Source organism: Eumetopias jubatus, unplaced genomic scaffold, assembly GCF_037043125.1.
Source record: "Eumetopias jubatus isolate StellerSeaLion01/CBP00866 unplaced genomic scaffold, mEumJub1_p1.0 scaffold_7, whole genome shotgun sequence".
Classification (NCBI taxonomy): domain Eukaryota; kingdom Metazoa; phylum Chordata; class Mammalia; order Carnivora; family Otariidae; genus Eumetopias; species Eumetopias jubatus.
In genome coordinates, this window is record NW_028274813.1 from 99,661,899 (window position 1) to 99,682,470 (window position 20,572).

At 43.5% G+C, this 20,572-nt stretch overlaps 1 protein-coding gene across 2 annotated transcripts; it reads left to right on the forward strand.

Annotated features, from left to right (window-relative positions):
- The first annotated feature begins 161 nt into the window (after nucleotides 1–161).
- CCNB2 (cyclin B2) lies at nucleotides 162–20,191 on the forward strand. Of its 2 annotated transcripts, none has more exons than XM_088024818.1 (9): nucleotides 162–323; nucleotides 2,461–2,589; nucleotides 2,691–2,801; nucleotides 11,299–11,451; nucleotides 11,555–11,713; nucleotides 12,812–13,048; nucleotides 13,799–13,939; nucleotides 18,119–18,229; nucleotides 19,919–20,191. In XM_088024818.1, the coding sequence occupies exons 1-9, from the start codon at nucleotides 300–302 to the stop codon at nucleotides 20,012–20,014; spliced, it is 1,161 nt and encodes a 386-aa protein (XP_087880944.1). In that variant the 5' UTR covers nucleotides 162–299; the 3' UTR covers nucleotides 20,015–20,191. The 2 variants fall into 2 exon arrangements, with proteins under 2 accessions (XP_087880944.1, XP_027956028.1); XM_028100227.2 differs by lacking the exon at nucleotides 19,919–20,191 and adding an exon at nucleotides 19,336–19,613.
- The last annotated feature ends 381 nt before the right edge of the window (nucleotides 20,192–20,572 follow it).

The window sequence follows — 20,572 nt, forward strand, 5'->3', positions numbered from 1 at the left end:
AGTAGGCGGAAAAAAAATCCAGTTGTCATGACAACCAAACGGGTCTTGAAAATTCAGCCAATCCGCCTGCGGGAATGCCTCCCGCCTAGCCAATAGGAAGAGCGCGCCGTACGTAAGGCCGCCCAATGGGGGCGCGAGCGGCGCGGTATTTGAATCCTGTAACAAGGCGACATTGCGAAGGTCTTTAAGCGGTGCGGGCCGGAGTGCGGAGCTAACGGCGCCGCGGAAGTTTGTGTCCTCCCTCTCCGGTCCGCGTCCCTTCCTGGGCCGGGCTGGCATTCTTGCCTGCCCCTTCCCACATGGCGCTGCTCCGACGCCCGACGGTGAGTGGGCCCGGCCGACCCCCCACACCCGCCAGGCTCTTCGGCCGCGCAGCCGGGTCACCCGCCTCTAGCCTCCCTGTCTCTCCTGCGCAGGGCTTCTTCGTCCCAACGGGTGCCGCTCTCCCCTCCTGCCCGCTTCCCCTGCGCCCCAGCCTGCCGCCTGTCCTCTTTGCCAACCTCTCCCCTCCTCGGATCCGCTCTGGGTTCCCGGTTTCCGCCCTGGCCAGTCCAGGGGTGAGGGAAGTGTAAGGGTGAGGAGAGTGTGGGAAAGCGCCTCGAAGGTGGCACCTGTCAAGTGAGCCTCTCCAGCACTGGACTTGGTGCTCAGTGAGCGATCCCCGAGTGCTCTTTGTTGGAGTGCTATCTAAATAGAGGTGGTTGTAATTTCCGTCCTCTGTTCTCAAACTCCTTGCCAGCTAAGGGATGGGGGATGGGGGATGGGGAGAAGGACTGGAAGAAACTAGGTGGTCGGCTGTCTTCAATGTTTGATTAGGCAACAGTCATGGCTGTTTTTCGGATTTTTCACATTTCATTTTGTGTGAAGTTTCCTATTTATTTCTGCGCTCCAAGTCTTCCAGGTTAAGTTCACTAACCTATGCGTTTATCACTTTAAAAAATTAATTTCTTTAATCAAGTTTAATAAAGATTTTGCATATAATTTGGGACATATGCAAACAGAGGAAAGGGTCCAGATTCATTTGTTTCATCTTTGCAAAAATGGGAGTGTTAATGGTGTTTTGAATGTTTTTTTTCTGTGGTCTTGAATTGTATCTGGGTCTACTTTTCCTTTGCTGGAAAATGGAGGGCCCTGACACACCTGAGTTCCATCCTCCTGACTATAAGCCTAGTTAAAAGCTGCCAGTTTTCCCCTCCAGATGGATTTAAACTTAGATAACCAGGCTTTGACCCATAAGCATTAAAATTTCAAACACTTTTTAAAATTGGCAATTACTGCTGGAAAGATTTGAACAGTGTGCTTTTGAGAATCCTAATAAGTTGAATACATTCGGTATTTAATTCCTATCCTTTTGTGGATCTAAGTTGAACTGACAAGAAATTTTTGTCTAATCTGTCCCATAAAGTTCTTTCATTGTCAAATTCTGTCTATTCGGGGAAGGCTTGAGTTTTCCCCTGCCCCCTCTGTCTATCCTTGTAGATCCATTCAAACCCCCTCTTGGGAGATTTTTTAAGATTAGGACTCACAATTCTCAGGGATCGTACATTCTTTTTTTTTTTTCTCACGAAATGTTTATCACCTCTACAATAAAATAAGCTTTTTTGTATGAATTGCTTTTTCTAGCAAGTTTTGTTTCTAAGCACATTCTGTCAAAAGTAGGTTAAGGTCAACTAATGATTTTTTATTCCATACCATTTCAACTTTCTCTGAATTTGAGAGTAAAACTATTTTACCTGTGAAAACAATTTCCTTTCTAAGTATCTTTAACATAAAAGAGTCCGTGCTATGGCAACCTCATTTTAAAAGGTAGTATCTCTGAAGATCATGTCTATAGGAGCACTTCTTATTTGTAGAATGGCGTGAGAATCAAAGCTAGTTTAGGTTTTAAACATCTGGACCTATTATGGCTTTTTAAATGTTTTAATTGTACTTGTTATTAATCTTCCTAAAGTTTTTATTATAGCGAGAGCTTGCACATGTGGTTGGGGAGGAGCAGAGGGAGAGAGAGAGAGAGAATCTTAAGCAGGCTTCATGCCCAGTGCAGAGCCCGAGGTGGGGGGCTGGATCTCACAACCCTGAGAGCATGACCTGAGCTGAAATCAAGAGTAGGACTCTTAACCAAGCTACTCTAAAGAAAGATTTTTAAATAGATTAATTTAGTATACAGGGATCTTTAACAATTGGGTGCTATATAAGAAATAATCACTTATCTTGAAACCTCTTACTGGGATTATTTTACAGAAATGGTGGATAAGTGATTTGCCTAATTTCAAGTGACGTGATCAATCACAAATAGCATTTTTAGTCTTCCTAAAAAAATGTATCTTTTCCCTCTCACAAATAGATCTCTGCATATTTACCTTTTCCAAATTCTGTGTTTGGATATCTGACATTAGCAAAGTATTATAAGTTGTCTCAATTCATCATTAACTCTCTCTCTTTTTTTTTTTTTTTTTTAAGGTGTCCACTGATTTGGAGAATGCTGACACTGGAGTTAATTCTAAAGCTAAGAGTCATGTGACAATCAGACGGGCAGTTTTAGAAGAAATTGGAAATAGAGTTACAACCAGAGCTACACAAGTAGCTAAGGTAACAGCCATGAGGACTGTCCATGTGCACACTAGGCTGATTGTGTATAACTCTGAGAAGCAACACTATCTTGCCCTATTTATGTTTCTTTTTCCTTGTAGAAAGCTCAGAACACCAAAATACCTGTTCAACCCACCAAAACAAATGTCAACAAACAACTGAAACCTACTGCTTCTGTGAAACCAGTACAGATGGAAATGTTGGCTCCAAAGGTAGGATGGTCTCTCTTTACAAACGTGCGGAGTAGCTGGTTTTTGGCTAGACTGAAAGGGTGCCTTTATCATCACTGCAACTTTTTTTTTTTTTAAGATTTTATTTGTTTATTTGAGAGAGAGAGAGAACAATGAATAGGGAGAGGGGCAGAAGGAGAGAGAGAAGGAGAAGCAGACTCCCTGCTGAGCAGGGAGCCCGATGCGGGACTCGATCCCAGGACCCTGGGATCATGACCTGAGCTGAAGGAAGACACTTAACCGGCTGAGCCACTCAGGCGCCCCAATCACTGCAACTTTTGAAGAACATTCGTAACTAGAGCTGTACTTTGAATTTGTGTACAAATTGAACATATACATCCTTTTAGTGATGGTACTTACTACAATGTTTTGACCTTGAATAACAAAGTTAATTACGTTGATAGTCAAATAAATTTAGTGATCTCAAAGTGAAATTTGGTCGGTTTTATAATCCATTATAAGAATGAGCTTGCCCATGAAGGCTGTGAAATCTCACAGTTCTGAGACTCGTACTCATCATGTAGGAACAAGGTAATGCCAAAATTCTGTGTTGATAAATTGTGGTCTCTGTGACTGCTTAACTCAGTTGGAGTTAGAATGCTAATGGACCCATTGGCCTGTAATTACTGTAGGACAGGCACTGTGGTAGGTGCTGAGAATACAATAACTGCTTTGCTCTTTCCAGCGCCCGCACTTGTGTGCTCTCTCTCTCTCTCTCTCTCTTTCTCTCTCTAATATACATTAATAACATGTCTATAACTTGTTTAAAAATTTTCCAAAATAATACGTTGGATATATTCAAGAAGTATATATATTGAGCACTTACTATGCCCAGCCAGTAGTGTTAAGGCTGTTAAAGAGATATCTTGCCTTGAGGAGACTTATCCAGAAGGGACACATGCACCTGAAATTAAATTAGTAGTCCCAGGGACTGATGCCAGATGCCCCTGAACAATGGATGATTGAGCTTCAAATGTCTGGGGTAGATGGAAGCACCATCCTTCAGAAAGTGTTTCGACAGGAGGGAGAGAACACTAAGGGATGAAGTGGTCAGGGGAAACTTCATGGAATCAGTGGGAATTTTAAGGATGGAGAGATGCTGATAGGAAAGAACACTTTTTTGGGGGAACAAAGCACAGCAGGAATCTAGGCACCAAAGCAGAAAGAGACCTATAATGTCCTTGGGCTAAGGAGTCAGCACATCTAAGCTGGGTCAGAAGGTTTGTGGGAATAAGCAAAACATAAAGTTGGGGAGAAGGTTGCAGTTGGATTTGAAGGCCTTGGAATTTGGATTTTATCCCATTATGCAGTGAGAAACCTGTGGAAGTTTTGAGGAGGTGGGAATTGATGTAGGCTGGCCTTGGGAGGGACATAAATGAGGAGGCATTGCAATTGTCATGCAAGAGCTGACGAGGGTCTTGAACTAGCCTGGATCTCCCCTAAGCACTCACTCACATACCACTATCTATAGGGTGCTAAGAAACCACATGGAATGTGTTTGGGGTGTACCAACTGGTCCCAGGGACATTGTCCTGTATTTAGAAGGAATTCTTTGGCTGTGTTGTTTGCAGAGCCTTAAGCAAGCACTTGAGTATTTAAGAAACGATTTATGCAATAAATTACTAAAGAAATGGGAAAGTCAGGGAAGGGAGGTAGTTCTGGGGAAGGCACCTCATTTGGCTTTAGATTTGTTGAGGTAACAGAGAAACCTCCACGGGGAAAAGCACTCAGAAATATGCCAGCAGCATCTGAAGGAGAGGGGCAGACATGGGAGCCTTCTGCTTGCAGGTGATGGTTGCAAGCATGTTGCTTTTCCTAAGGCAGGACAGAGAGCATCAAATCAAGAACAAAAGCTCAGAACAAATCCTGAAGATCGACCTTGCTTTTATAGGCCTTTCCTTGGAGGTTTCTAGTGCCTAAATGCCAAACCAAAGCAGCTTTTCATCTTTGACCTCTTAACCATTATGCAGCATTTGATAGGGATGACAGTTTGAATGTGGTTCCTCCCACATGTATGGAAGGCGATTTGGCAGTGTCTTTCAAAAGGTTATTCTCCATACCCAGTAAATCTGTTTTTATCCTAAGAAAATTATTAGAGGCACACCAAGGATTTTTAAATAGTGCTGTAATGAATATCTCTTAGGTAATAGAGAAATATTAGAAGTTTGGTTAAATCTATCTGTTTAAGTTCAAGTATAATTAACATAGAGTATTACATTAGTTTCAGGTGTACAATATAGTGATTCAACAATCCTATACATGACTCAGTGCTCACCTAGTTCACCCATTCCCTCTACCCAACTCCCCTATGGCAACCACCAGTTTTTTCTCTATATTTAAGAGGCGGTTTGGTTTGGTTTGGTTTGTCTCTTTTTTCCTTTTCTTTCCTTTTTTTTTTAAGTTTGTTTATGTATGAAATCTCTACACCCAACATGGGGCTCAAACTCACAACCCTGAAATCAAGAGTCACATGCTTTTCTGACTGACTGAGCCAGGCAGGTGCCCCTGTCTTTTCTTTTTTCCTTTGTTCGTTTGTTTTGTTTCTTAAAATCCGCATATGAGTGAAATCATATGGTATTTGTCTCACTTAACATTAAACCCTCTAGATAAATCATGCTGTTGCAAATGGCAAGATTGCATTCTTTTTTAGGGGCCGAGTAATATTCCATTGTATATATACTGTATCTTCTTTATATTCATCTGTGGATGGATGCTTGGGTTGCTTCCATATCTTGGCTAGTGTAAATAATGTTGCAGTGAACATAGGGGAGTATATATCTTCTCAAATTAGTGTTTTTGTCTTCTTTGGGTAGATACCCAGTAGTGGAATTACTGGAGCAACTTCAATCCATTTAATGAAAATACATGGACCATTGATAGCATGTTTTGGTAGAATATTTAAATGTCAAAATGTATGTTACATTAGTAGAAAAATCAGATTATAACACAATAGAATGCAGTACAACCCCAGATTTCCTTTTTTTAAAAAATTATTTATTTTTCAGAGATAGAGAGTGCATGCATGTGGGGGGGTGGGGAGGCCTGGGACAGGGTGGGAGGGGTGGACGGAGAGGGAGAGAGAATCTTACGCAGGCTCTGTATCCAGTGCAGAGTTTGATCTCACGACCCTGAGATCACAACCTGAGCCCAAATCAAGAGTCGGATGCCTAACTGACCGAACCACCCAGGTGCCCCAGATTTGCTTTTAAATGTGTGCAAAGTGTGCTCTTTTTTTTTTTTTTTTTGAGGGGGAGAGGGGCAGAGGGAGAGAGAATCTTAAGCAGGTTCCATGTCCATCACGGAGCTCGATCTCACGACCCTGAGATCATGACCTGAGCTGAAATCAAGAGTTGGATGCTTAACCGACTGAGCCACCCAGGTGCCCCTAAAATTTATATGCAAAATTTGATGGTAGTTATTTTTGAGTATTATGTTGGGCTTAAGATTCATTTTCCTTCTTAAAATTTTCAGATTTTGGGGCGCCTGGGTGGCTCAGTCTTTAGGTGTCTGCCTTCGGCTCAGGTCATGATCCCGGGGTCCTGGGATCGAGCTCCGCATCGGGCTCCCTGCTCTGTGGGAGGCCTGCTTCTCCCTCTCCCTCTCCCCCTGCTTGTGTTCCCTCTCTCGCTGTCTATGTCAAATAAACAAAATCTTTAAAAAAAAAAAAAATTTCAGATTTTTTTCACCTTAGGTACATATTACATTTCCAATCAGAGAAGAAGGGAAAAAGGCAAATTAAAACAACAAAAAATGTTATGAACAAAACAAAGGAGAAATTTCCTCCTGTGACTTCTGCATCTCCACTCTTTCTGAATTACTCCACCTTTCCTTGGTGACTCCTTTTGCCTTTAGCTTCCTGACAAATTTGAGGCCACTGTGTTTCAGATAAAGAATGATGGACCTGTAGCTCCATTCATATAAGTATCACTTCCGTGGCTGAGATGTGCGGCTAGTTTTAGAAGACATCAGGGATTAATGAACAATAATTACTTCCAATTCAAATACACTTTTCTCTGAGAAACGTAGTACAGAAGAGATCATTAAGTCCCCAGTTTAGGGGGAGCTCCTCCTCCTGGCAGATGAGCCCCTCTGCTTGCCTGGCTCTGGTCAGCCATCTGGCTTTTACTTTGTCATCTGCTCTATCTGCAGTCATTGCTGCTCCTTTATAGCTGGTCCCTGGGGATGTGGCAATGCCAGTTGAGCACAGGGTTCTAGCAACAGTGAGCCCTGGAAAATTTATAAGCCATGTGCTCATGAAAGCAGATGTTCCCAGCCAAATCCATTTACTATACTCTGCAAAACCAGAGTTTGCAGCTGAATCACAAAGGGCTCTGGCTGAGAACTTGAAAGGGTTTCAGCCATTCACAGGTGTTTACAGAAGCGGATTATCCTGCAATTTTTAGAGGAAACAGTGTTTTTGTTGTTATTTTATTTATTTTTGTGCTGACCAATGAGGCTTTGGCAAACACTGAGTTGTTTGCGAAAGGAAGGAGAAAGTTTTTTCCAACCCCCCTGGTTTGCTGGGCACTGGAGAAATCAGGTGAATGAGCCACAGACTCTGTCCTCAAGGAGCCCCCCAGCCAAATGGAGAAATGCCCGAGCACGCGTTCTAATAGGCTGTGGCAGAGATAGTTGCACACTTTGGAGAGGTGCTGGCAGTCAGAGCTAGTAATTCAGATGAAGTTTTAGATTTACAGATTTGATCTAAACACTAAATTCAGTGATAGTTGTGGGACGCTCTTTTCAGATGGGGGGGCCACCAAATGTGGGGTGCCAATTGGGTGGGGGCCAGCGGCGTGTGTGGTGAAAGGATTTACCCACGGCAGAACAAAAGAGAGCGACGTTTACTGACCAGGGAGCTGTGGGCAGGACAGCAACGGAGAGACTGTCTGCCAGAAGGGGGTGGTGAGGGGCCACAGGTACAGGGTGGGACGAGGGAGGGTGGGAATGTATGGAATTTTCCCGTTTCTGGTAATCTTCGGAACCTGTGCCTATGGCTCTTTCCAGGTGGTTTGCTTAATGAGCCTGTTGGCATTCAGCTCGGTGGTCGCTGTGGGCCCCAAGTTCCACTGCTCAAGCCTGTTGCCTAAAAATGCCTCTACAGTAGTCATTCAACCATGAGAATGTTTTATAGTTAACTATCCCTAATACAAAAACTATGTATAAAGGGGAAGTAAGCACAACTTTTCACGTTTCTTTTTAAAAAGAATGCCTTTTATTTTTAATCACACAAGAAACCTAGTCATAACAAAGCAAAATACTACAGAAATATATCAAGTACATAGAATAGAAAGTCAGTTTATTTTTACTACTCTCCTTACCCTCTAAATTCCATTTCACTGTATTCCCTAAAGCTATTCCAGTAAATGATTTTGCCTTTCTATAATTGTGTGTGCCTATGTTTGCACAAGTACACACTTAACTCCTACAAATCATGAACTAATTGGAAACAACAGTTTTTCTGGGAGTCCTTTCTTGTTGCACTTAATTGACATTGTTTATTATAAATCTGGTAAATAAAGGAACTCTGGTTACCAAAAACTTGCACAGACACCTACATGTTTGTATATTAATAGTCGTACATTCTCTCACCAAACTCAGCTCAGACTCCGCCCTGCTCCTTACCAAACTGGAGCTTCTGAAGCGCAGCAAAACCTCACATTTATTGTTTCTGATATGACTTTTCACTTGTCTCTGACAACTGACAGAACTCATTCATTAATCTAATTGGAAGGTTTTTATTCTCAGACCACTTTTGTCATCCACAAGTTTGTGATGGTTAACTAGCTGAGAAAACTTTTTTTTTTTTTAAAGATTTTATTTATTTATTTGAGAGAGAGAGAATGAGAGGGAAGAGGGTCAGAGGGAGAAGCAGACTCCCTGCTGAGCAGGGAGCCCGATGTGGGTGGGACTCGATCCCGGGACTCCAGGATCATGACTTGAGCCGAAGGCAGTCGCTTAACCAACTGAGCCACCCAGGCGCCCCCTAGCTGAGAAAACTTTTAGCTTTGCATGCAACAGACACTGGACAGAGGATTACACGATTGGCCCAAAGGGCTTAGGCTACTACCTGCACAGACAGTGGGATCTTAGGAAGGATTTTATAATAAATTATGTTGGAGCCCAAGAAGAATGCTTTTAAGAAATTCTAAAATTAAGGGCCAGAGCAATGATCCATGTCTCCTCCTGGTAGCTTTGGGATGTGGCTAACCTCAGGGGTACCTCTGAATAGACACGGGTAAACATTTCAAGCTGCTGAGGCAGCACACATAGCGCATGACCGTAACCTCTGCCTCCTTAAACCAGGCTTCCCAGTACTGACTGCATTTCCCGGGGACACTGATGATGCTTATCCTTGAACTTAACCTAGCTGTATGTGCTCATTAAAATGCACATCTGATTCTAGTCACTCTTTTTTTTAAAAAGATTCTATTTTTAAGTAATCTCTACACCCCACATGGGGCTCAAAACCACAACCCCGAGATCAAGAGTTGCTCGCTCTACCAACTGAGCCAGCCAGGCGCCTCTGATTCTTGCCACTCTTGATCAGTTCCTTCAGTGGATTCACTTCCCTTCGGGTAAAATGTAAACTCCTTAGCCGGGTTCTCACTCACCTTTCCAGCCCATCTTCTCACACGTCATGCACTAGCTCCTGCCATCCCAAATCAACGTGCACTTCCCAGACTTTGTTTCTTTGTTTCTTGGCTTCCTCCGGGACTTCGTACTTGCGTACCTTTTGCCCACTCATTTTCCTTGAGGTCTTACCCTCTCTGGTAACCTTATCTAGGTTTCTCCCTGGTGCCCCAAGTAGCTCTTACTCATTCTAGTCCCTTGAGGTTCGGAAGTCCTTGAATAGATGGCCCGTATACCTGCATGACTCTTGCTTAGCTGGCCCTCGCTCAGTTTGAGAACTGATGTAGGAGGGAAGGATGGGTTTTGAACTGCTATATATATTTTCCTGCTGTTGTTTCATCCTTCCTTAAGCCTGGAAACTATCATCACTGAGCTTTAATGTCCATTAAAATTGTTTATTATACAGCCTTCTCTCTTTCTGTATTTTATTTCTTTAATACATGGTCTTTATAGCCTAGCAGGCTTGTTAGGTTTTACTTCGAGAAGTACCTCTTATTCTTTTAAAAAGTAATGGGTTATTTACACTTCATTACTAAACACTTGTTTTAACTTACTTTATAAATTTTTAATTTGTGTGATTTTTTTTTTTTTTTTTTTTTTATAGTCACCCAGTCAGCATAAGAAAATACTAGGTGTGTACTTGCTCGGTCTTTGCTTCCTTCTATTTTATTCATAGGCCGGAATGTGCTTCTCTGCTTTTTAGTTGCCTGTTTCTCAATTTAGAATAAATTAGTTTATGAGGGGAAATCTGTATACCCACAGAAGAGGCTACAGCTGAGGTGAACTGTCAGCTCTAAGAGTTTCTGCACCCAGATGTTTAAGTTTCTTTCACTCAATAAATATTTACTGAGCACCTACTATGTGTCAGGGATGATGTAGACATTTGAGATGATGTAGGGGACAAAATCAGTTTAAATAAATGTATTATTTATTTATAAATGTATTTATAAATAATTTTCTACCTCTGCTAGCTCCATAAGCTCTGCAGAGCTGACAGTCTCGCAGAGGTAGACAGAAAATAATATACATCATATATAAGTAAACTCCACAGTATGTTACAAGGTCACACGTTCTATGGGGGAAAAACACAGTAAGAGAAATGATGCGTGTGGAGAGGGGGGAATAGGGGACAGATGGTAATTTAAAACAGGGGTCAGGATAGACCTAATTGGGAAGGTAACATTTAAACAAAACTTGAAGATGAGAGAATTGCCCATGGGGGTGCAGGGACAAGAGCAAGAGCATTGTGGGAAGAGGGAGCCGGCTTGCAGTGAGGGAGGCTGCCATGAGGCAAACCAAGGGGAGAGAAATAGATGGGTCAGCAGAGGAAGAGGGCAAAACCTGATCATGCAAGCCCCCAGGCCATCGTGAGGACTCAGGCTTTCCCTTGGAGTGAAATTAGAGAATTTTATTTTATTTTTTAAAGATTTTATTTATTTATTTGACAGAGAGATAGAGAGCACAAGTAGGCAGAGAGGCAGGCAGAGGGAGAGGGAGAAGGAGGCTCTCCACTGAGCAGGGAGCCCGATGCGGGGCTCGATCCCAGGACCCCGGGATCATGACCTGAGCCGAAGGCAGCCGCTTAACCGACTGAGCCACCCAGGCGTCCCGAAATTAGAGAATTTTAGACAGAGGAGTACATCTCTAAAAACTTCATCTACTACATCTTGAATTATTCACCTTACTCTGAAATTTGTTTTGGCTTTCACATATTTTAAAAATGCATATGATACTTTTAAACCAGTTGACTCTGCTCTTATTTGGCTCTGATTAACAATTCAGGCTACTGCCAAGGTAGTGATGCATGCACGTTAGTTCGTTCATGGAGGGTCCTTCCCCCCCACAGGAGGATATCTCCATGAAGGAAGAGAATCTCTGCCAAGCTTTCTCTGATGCCTTGCTCTGCAAAATCGAGGACATTGATCATGAGGACTGGGAGAACCCTCAGCTCTGCAGCGACTACGTTAAGGATATCTACCAGTATCTACGGCAGCTTGAGGTGAGTGGGCCTTTGTGTTTTGGTTGTGCAAGCAATGCAGCATTTACCATACAGCTGGGACGGAAATGAGGTCAGCTTTTAAAACTTTGAATTCTGCCAACAGGTTCTGCAATCCATAAGTCCACACTTCTTAGATGGAAGAGAGATAAACGGACGCATGCGTGCCATCCTGGTGGACTGGCTGGTGCAAGTCCACTCCAAGTTTAGGCTGCTTCAGGAGACTCTGTACATGTGCGTCGCCATCATGGACCGATTTTTACAGGTGAGCGTGGCTTCAGGGGCTCACTGTAATGGCATTCTGCAACACCAAAGGGTGATACCTGAAGAAAAGATCAAAAGCCCCTTGGTGAGAAATCAAGGAACTTGAGCGGCTAGAGGGAGAAGTAGCCAGGTGTATCCCACCTCTGGTGATGCTGACTGCTGCTGGGCGTTTCTGCTAGGTCAGCCTGCCGAAAAGTGCTGGGGGGGGGGGGTCAGGGGCTTGGCATTGTGTGGCCAGTTGTTCCTCCAAGCAAACATACCAGCAGGAGGTCTGAAAGTCAGCCCGAAGCCTGTGGTGCCTGCGGGTGCTGGTTTTCCAGACCTGCTTCCATGATTTCCCGGTGGCTCGTAGTTTGGTAATGGTTTCCTTGTCTGAAAAATGAGGAGTCTGGCTAGAGAACTTGGCAGTTTCCAGCCAGCTGTGGCGTGAATCTGTGTAGAAAAGAGAGGAGGCAGAATTGTTAAGAAAGGGGTCGGGGGTATGTGTGGGCAGTGTACTGAGAATGGGAAGTCTGAAGCAGAGGAATGTAAGAGATTGAGCTGAGAGGCAGAGTGGTCATGGAAATAGTTATCGCCTGGTGACACAGAATGCTGACCACTTAGAAGAAACGCCAGACAGAAAGCACTCGTGTGTGATACACCAGCCAGGAGCCCTGCAGATTGGGATTTATTTATTTCCAGTCAACATTTATGATACACCTCAGGTACAAATTCTGCCTCAACAGTACAGTAATAATGGTGATTATTATAATAATGACCCTGAGATAATGCAGAATCCTAAGAAAGCATAGATTCAGTGGTTTGCATTATACATTCCTCACTGGGTAGGAGAGCAGTTAGATTTTAGGTAGATTTTCAATAATGAGAGTTGAAGCAAGGAAAGCAGTCTTTTATTTTATTTTTTTATTAAGATTCTTAAAAATCTATTTGACAGAGACACAGCGAGAGAGGGAATACAAGCAGGGGGAGTGGGAGAGGGAGAAGCAGGCTTCCCGCGGAGCAGGGAGCCCGATGCGGGGCTCGATCCCAGGACCCTGGGATCATGACCTGAGCTGAAGGTAAACACTTACATCCTGAACTGAGATTGTTCTTCAATTAGGTTCAGCCGGTTTCTCGTAAGAAGCTTCAGCTGGTTGGGATTACAGCTCTGCTCTTGGCTTCCAAATATGAGGAGATGTTTTCTCCAAATATTGAAGACTTCGTTTACATCACAGACAATGCTTATACCAGTTCCCAAATCCGAGAGATGGAAACACTGATTTTGAAGGAACTAAAATTTGAGTTGGGTCGACCTTTGCCACTACATTTCTTAAGGCGGGCATCAAAAGCCGGGGAGGTAAGTGCCTCCGGTTCTTTTTTTTTTTTTTTAGATCTTTGTTTTCTTTTTTAAAGATTTTATTTATTTATTTATTTGAGAGGGAGAATGAGAGATAGCACGAGAGGGAAGAGGGTCAGAGGGAGAAGCAGACTCCCCGCTGAGCAGGGAGCCCAATGTGGGACTCGATCCCGGGACTCCAGGATCATGACCTGAGCCGAACGCAGTCACTTAACCAGCTGAGCCACCCAGGCGCCCAAGTGCCTCCGGTTCTATACGAGACTTGATTTTGCTGTTTGTTGTCTTATCCTGGAAACGATCCAATTAAAGGAAAATATGGGCATTTATAGGACACATCTTTTTGATAGGTCCTAATGCTTATCTCATCAATTCTTTTTTTTTTTTAATTTTATTTATCTGACAGAGAGAGACACAGCAAGAGAGGGAACACAAGCAGGGGGAGTGGGAGAGGGAGAAGCAGGCTTCCCGCCGAGCAGGGAGCCCGATGCGGGGCTCAATCCCAGGACCCTGGGATCATGACCTGAGCCGAAGGCAGACGCTTAACGACTGAGCCACCCAGGCGCCCCAATATCTCATCAGTTCTTAAGAGAAAAGACCTCATGCTCTGTGTTTGTACCATACTGTGGAACAGGGTAGTTGCTGGGCAGACCGGTGAGTCAAGTGGCTTTGAGCTCCTAGGCCTTTGCCCAGGATTTTGCAAGAGGGTAATAGTAGCCGTGCTTCTTCTTGTCCCTGGCTGTTCTTTCGTAGGTCGATGTGGAACAGCACACTTTAGCCAAATATCTGATGGAGCTGACTCTCATTGACTATGACATGGTGCATTATCACCCTTCAAAAGTGGCAGCAGCTGCATCCTGCCTGTCCCAGAAGGTTCTGGGCCAAGGAAAATGGGTAAGTGTTGGGTTAAGAAGAAATTAGGTTATATTTTCGGCCCCCTTGTTATGAAAGGCCTTAGCATTTGCACCACACTATCCTCGAGGCAATGGTTAAAATCCAGAGACCTAAAAGAAGACTGGGATGCTTCAGGCAGAGATGAGGCAACCACACAGCATGGCACCAAGTGTGCTCTAGAGTTGTGAGGCCTGAGCCAGGCCGCCGGCAACTGGTATGCTAAGATTTCTGGGATCTTTGCTTAAGTGAAACAAGCAAGTCATCAAGCATCTAAGACAAAGCAAGTCCAAGGCCTGACCGATTTCGCCACTAAAGGTAAAAGGAGCCACTTTTACATTCACACAAGTAGCCAAAGCTGCCAGCAATCTCACACACCAAAAAAGGACAACAACCAAAACAAAAGGGACCAGATGACTGCAGTGTGAGTCGTGGAATACCCTTTTGTGGACGAGCTAATTCTAGACTGCCGCTAAGCAGTTTTATAGTCTGTAGATGTACCCCAAGAGCAACAGAACAAAAGCCTCATCACAAACCAGGTGTTAAGAAACAAGTCTCATGATAGCCTCTCAGGGGAGATTCAGAAGGGAATGCGAGCACTCCTCCCACACCCCTATCCTCTCGTGTGCCAGGAGGATCACAAAGCATTTTGCCAAGACAGATAAGCTGTGGTTTAGGCTTTTGCCTGGGTGGCCCTGCGTAGATACGTGCGAGATTGTCAGGGCACCATGGCAGAACTCTTCCTCTACACAAGTGTATACATTTGACATCTTGTATGAGAAAGAAGGAGAATAAGAGAGTGTGTATATGTGTGCTTATGTATTTTCTAATTTTTCAAAAACTACTTTCATAAACAAAAAAAAAACTTTCGTAAACCAGAAACTAATGAAAATGATACCTGTGGGGTTGGGTGGGAGCAGGGTAGAAGGCTGAGGATGGGAACAGGACTTCTGGTTGTAACTTTTTATCAACTGTGTACAGTATAACGTTAACTTTTTTGGCTTTTGAACAGTATGAGTGTTCATATATTGAACAATAGGAGAGTCCCTAAATGGAATTAAGCAGAAACAACAATGTCACTATATATCAAAATGGTAACAACACAGAGGGAAGAATTAATTCAAATAACTTTTGAAGGCAGTATTTGGACTGTGCATCCTTACTGGTATGCAGCTAGACAAAACAAAGGACCAAAAGAGGTAACAGACTTCAAGTTTACTTAGGAGCTTTATTGTTAGTAGTGTTCTGTTATTATAATTGCGAGACTATTTTTATGAATATTATAGGATAAAACAAACATTCGTGTTACCAAAAACTAAAATTTTCACTATAAAAAGAGAGATAATATATTGTTAACAATTAAAAACAAAAGGAGGGGCACCTGGGTGGCTCAGTCGTTGAGCATCTGCCTTCGGCTCAGGTCATGATCCCAGGGTCCTGGGATCGAGCCCTGCATGGGGCTCCCCACTCGGCAGGAAGCCTGCTTCTCCCTCTCCCACTCCCCTTGCTTGTGTTCCCTCTCTCGCTGTCTCTCTTTGTCAAATAAATAAATAAAATCTTTAAAAAAAAACAAAAGGAAAACACCTATAACATTAAATCTGTTTTCAAAATGTCAGTAAATTAAGAACGTGAGGGCCTGGAAACAATGATAATCCTGTAGCAATGAACACACCCAGTGCCTACATCTTGGATACTAAATGCCATTACCCACTAAGAACTAGGTCTCCTTTGAGAAACAACTGAGATCTGGGCCTTGGCAGAGGAAGTATAAGGTGAGCCTAGGTCAATTTGTAATAGATACTGAGCACATTCTCAAAGATCTATGTCAAAAGGACATAGGAACTGGCTTGAAAGGGTTCTGACTAAATCTGAGCTTTAAAAAAGAATAATGACAGTAATAGATTGTAACGCAGTTTTTAAAAATCCATGCATTTATGATGACACGAAAGAATGGAAGGGGGGCTCTTTTTTTTTTTTTTTAATCAGTAAAATACCAGCTAATTAAGGCAGAAAGAATGGTAGAGTTAGAAATCAAATTGTAACTCCTGATGTAATAACTGATTCAAGCGAGAATCTACTGATGCTTATATCATTAGGTGAAATTGTTTTGGAGAACAAGATTCACATGGTCTCAAAATATGACCCCCACAGATCTGTAGTAATTCTGAAGAAAAACTGTACCTTTGTGCTAGAGAGGTCTGGCAGTTACCACCTTAACCCGGTGGTCAACCTTGGCATCACCAGTGGCAGTACTACCTGACTTGACGTGTCTTCTGGTGCAGTAGGACGTATACATGATTGCCTATATGGAATTCTTTTTTTTTCTTTTTTTTAAGATTTTATTTATTTATTTGAGAGAGAGAATGAGAGATAGAGAGCACGAGAGGGAAGAGGGTCAGAGGGAGAAGCAGACTCCCTGCTGAGCAGGGAGCCCGATGCGGGACTCGATCCTGGGACTCCAGGATCATGACCTGAGCCGAAGGCAGTCGCTTAACCAACTGAGCCACCCAGGCACCCGCCTATATGAAATTCTTGCCCAAAATGTTTGACACGAATCCAATCATCAGGAAACACTCAGATTTAAAATGTGGGACGTTCTAAAAGTAACTGGCCTGGATCCTTCAAACAAGTTGTCATTTAAAGCCAAGAAAATAAGAGTCGTTTTTAAATTAAAAAAAATTAAAGACCAGATACACGGCAGGTACCTTGATTGGACCTGGATCTAAAAGAAAAATCTGTACAAGATATTTTTGGAACAATGGGAGACATTTGAATATAGACTATGTACTAGATGATAGTGTGGAGATGTTGATATGTTTTCTGTGATAATGGTTTGCGGCTAGATGGGAAAATACTTCTTAGGGATGTTTTTGAAAATTTAGATGTGATGTGTCATGGCGTCTGCAACTCATTTTCAAGTGGTTCAAAAATTGTGTGTGAATACATACATATAGAATTTTTGCTGAACCATTTGAAATTGAGTTAGTTGCAGACACCATGAGAGGGAAAGTGGCAAAATGTTAATAATAGATGAATTTACACAAAGGATATACAGATGTTCATTATAATATTTCAGTTTTTCTGTAGATTTGAAATTTTTTGAAATTAAAAGCTTGAGGCAACAAGGCTGCTGATACATGAATGATACATGGTCCTGATGCCAGGGGCTCATTTTAACTAAAGTACTTTACTCTTAGACCTGCCTTCCTTGGGCTCTAAACCTATTAACTGCAGGTCTCCCTGGTTTCTGGGAATTGATTTCAAAAGGCCAGTAGTTGTGTGTTATTTCAGGATTACTCTTGCTTCATACTTTTCTTCTTTAAACTATTCTAGGACTAAGATTAAATTCTGATTTATTTTCCCAATCATATTGTGCATATGAGACAGATGTATTTTAGCCTTTAGAATTTTATCACAGAACTGAAATAAAGTCAGGTTACATATCTTCACACATGATAGGTCTTATTATCAATCAACAGCTGTCCTGTTGCTTGATTTTTGTTCTCTGGGAGGCTAGGTCAGAAGGTCGGGGGTAGAGGCTTCTCTATTCTCTGTTCTCCAGTGCTTAACTACACAGGGCCCAACAAGAGGATCCTGGATTTCATAGATTAGCTTGCCGCCTGCGGCCAGTCTATCTCTTAATTCTGAACCTCTTTCCCTGACTGACAATATGGGTGTCTGGGCTCTCGAGCTCCCCACCAGCCGCTGCCCAGTAGGGCTTTGCCTGGGTCGGGGGTACATGTGAGATGTGCCAGTCCTCGGTCTCTGCCAGTCCTGTGAAGGGGACTTTCCTTTGTTGGGTTTTGTTTTCACTCTGTCCCGCTTTCCATCCCCTTCCAGTGTGGTGAGAGAGGTTAGTGTGAAAGCTTTGTTACTTGGAGTACCTTCCATACCTGTGCAACCTTCTTTAAAAATTAATAATACGGGACCTTTGACACTTGATTTAGCTGAAGCTGCACAGCGTCTTGATTTAGTCTTGCTCAGAGCCAAAGTCATCTTGCATTTACTGGCTGCTTTGCTGGGACCACGATAGTGTTTAGGGCTGTTGTTGAATTTTCAGAAGGTAAGAATATCGTTTTATAGCTTTTACGTAAGTGGTAAGTGCTGTCAACGTGCGTCAGATATGCTCTTCTACAGAAGCGGAGGCTTTATCTTGCCCCTTCTCTTTGCATTGCGTTCCAGAACTTAAAGCAGCAGTATTATACTGGATACACAGAAAATGAAGTATTGGAAGTCATGCAGCACATGGCCAAAAATGTAGTGAAAGTTAACGAAAACTTAACAAAATTCATCGTAAGTACTCCTTCCTACACTGAAAAGCATTAGAATATGGGTTTTGCGAGTGAGGGTATGCATATGTGTGTGCGTTTGCATTTTCATGGAAATGTAATACTGACATTTGTGAGAGTCTGTTGTAGCACAAACCCTTTTCTCGTACAGCAGGGGATGGAGCATACGAATATACCCCACAAGCAGACTCTCTTTAAAACAAGGTAGCTAGGCTAACTGTGTCCAGGCCCAGTGTAGTCAGCCAGACAGCCATTCCATGCCTCTACCCACGCTCGTCCCGGCGTCCTGGGGAGGGCACGCAGGCAGTCAGGGCAGGTGCTCACTGTGTCGTCTGGAACCCCTTAAATGGCCCTGTGGAAGGCTTGGGGACTCGGGGCCTCTGTCCGGAATCTTCTGGGACAATGGCCAAGAGGCCCCCGAATGCAGGCCTGGTGAAGAAGGAGGGGCAAGAAGCCCATTCAGAAAGCTTCCTGGGGGCCTGGTGTCTGTCTCCGTGTGGCCCACCTGAGAGGTGGAGGCAGAGCAGATGGGGCACTATCCCGTGCTTGTGTGACACCGAATATCACCAAGGATCTGGTGACAAAGAGCAAGGCATTTGTGCCAAGTGTCCTGACAATCTGCTTTGCTTCCTTGCATGTAGCTTCCGCGTAATTTAGCGCACTGTGGAAGTGTGAGGGTATTGTCGTCACCTGAGGGTATTGTCTGGGGTCTGCTAAGCACTGGTTGCCACTTGGCTTTTATTGCCATTGTTGCTGCCTGTCCTGGCAGACCTGTTATGGCCTGGTGGCACTTAGGTCTGATAAACACAGCTCCCACAGCCCACCCCTCTGGCAGCATAGGAGAGAGAGCCCACTCCTTGGACCTTGACATCATTTCTTACCCCTCACCAGTGCTACCAGCTGGGTTTTATCCGGTGCTGGGCATGGAAGGAAATTGTCAGGTGTCGCACATTATGACCTCAGGGCTCTTGCTGGCTTCAGTGAATCACCATCATCACACCAATTGTAGATTGTGGGTCTGGCCCCTAAATACTTGTGAGTTAGACCAGGAGTGAAGTAGAAGGGGGGGGGGGGTCCTGATGTGTGCTTAATCACAGATGACTTCTGCAGGCCATCAAGAATAAGTATGCAAGCAGCAAACTCCTGAAGATCAGCACAATTCCTCAGCTGAACTCAAAAGCCGTCCAAGAGCTTGCCTCCCCTCTGATGGGACGGTCCTAGGCTGCTGTGGCCCTCGGGGAAGAATGCTCCAACCGTGCACTTGGTCTCGCTGATCTAGAGCTCTTCACTTTGTATATAGTCCTCTGGTCTATTTCATGAAACCTTTCCTTAGGCCTATTTTCTAAAATGTATATTGAGGAAAAATAAAGCTATTAATTTTTCTTAAAGTATCCTGTGTGTTTTTTATTTATGCAATCTATACTGAACAAGGTCAGTAGAAGTTTGGTTTGACTAATTTCTTTTTGAGCTGTTATGAGTAGCATGTAAATTATTGCCTTTGTGGCTTTGGGAGAGACCTTCCTACCATTTTCTCAAATGGAACAAACTAGAACTTGCCTTCAGTGATTGCTAACCCATTCCTAAACTTCTGGAATATACAAAGATTGACTCATTATGAAAATTGAAAATGGGAGGATAACCATGACAGTTCTCTTTCTAGAACCTACTCAACTATCTTCTCATTCCTACACAGGAACGCCTGGTCCACTGGGGTGAGGGCCACCAGAAGCAACCCTCACAATGTGTCTGTGTCTCAAAGGCATGGTGGGACCAGGAATGTCAGTCCTAAAGGACCACCGCTGGAAAACGAAAATGGGCCTGCAACACCTTGTTAGAGTTGAAGGTTGGAATGCATTTTCCTATTTCAGCCACCTCGTAGGTTACTATTTATTATTATTTTTTGGCGGGCAGTTGATCACATTTAACATTATTTTCTAAGGGGGAATGCATTCTCGGTCTCCAACCACTAACTTAACAAAACAAAACAAAACACCACCATAAAATAAATGAGTGCCTTATAGCAACAACTTCCCAAACTATTAGTTCAACACATGTTAATTGCTTTTGGCGAGAAAGGAGCCAAATACATTTGGGAAACACTGCAACTCACTTTAAGATTCCTATAGGCTCTGAGAAGCTTTGCAGTAAATTCCTTTCTTCCCCCAGTCGAGAGTGTGGTAAAGCTGCCTTGTGTGGGGCAGCGAGGTCTGCGGGTGCTGGTTCTGGGACGCAGCTGTGGCTTGTGACTGGCCTGGGAGGAGAGCCTGGCTGGCTCCAGCTAGGGCTCGCTCCCCATCTCTCCCTAGGCAGGTCAGGGCCGCCTACAGAAGTCTGTAGGTGCTAAGCG

What these genes read in the sequence shown, in the direction of transcription:
- CCNB2 (XM_028100227.2), top strand. Translation starts at nt 300, where the DNA reads ATGGCGCTGCTCCGACGCCCGACG. An exon ending in AGTATCTACGGCAGCTTGAG is followed by an intron (nt 11,452 to 11,554) that starts GTGAGTGGGCCT and finishes TTCTGCCAACAG; the next exon opens with GTTCTGCAATCCATAAGTCC. An exon ending in AAAACTTAACAAAATTCATC is followed by an intron (nt 18,230 to 19,335) that starts GTAAGTACTCCT and finishes TGACTTCTGCAG; the next exon opens with GCCATCAAGAATAAGTATGC.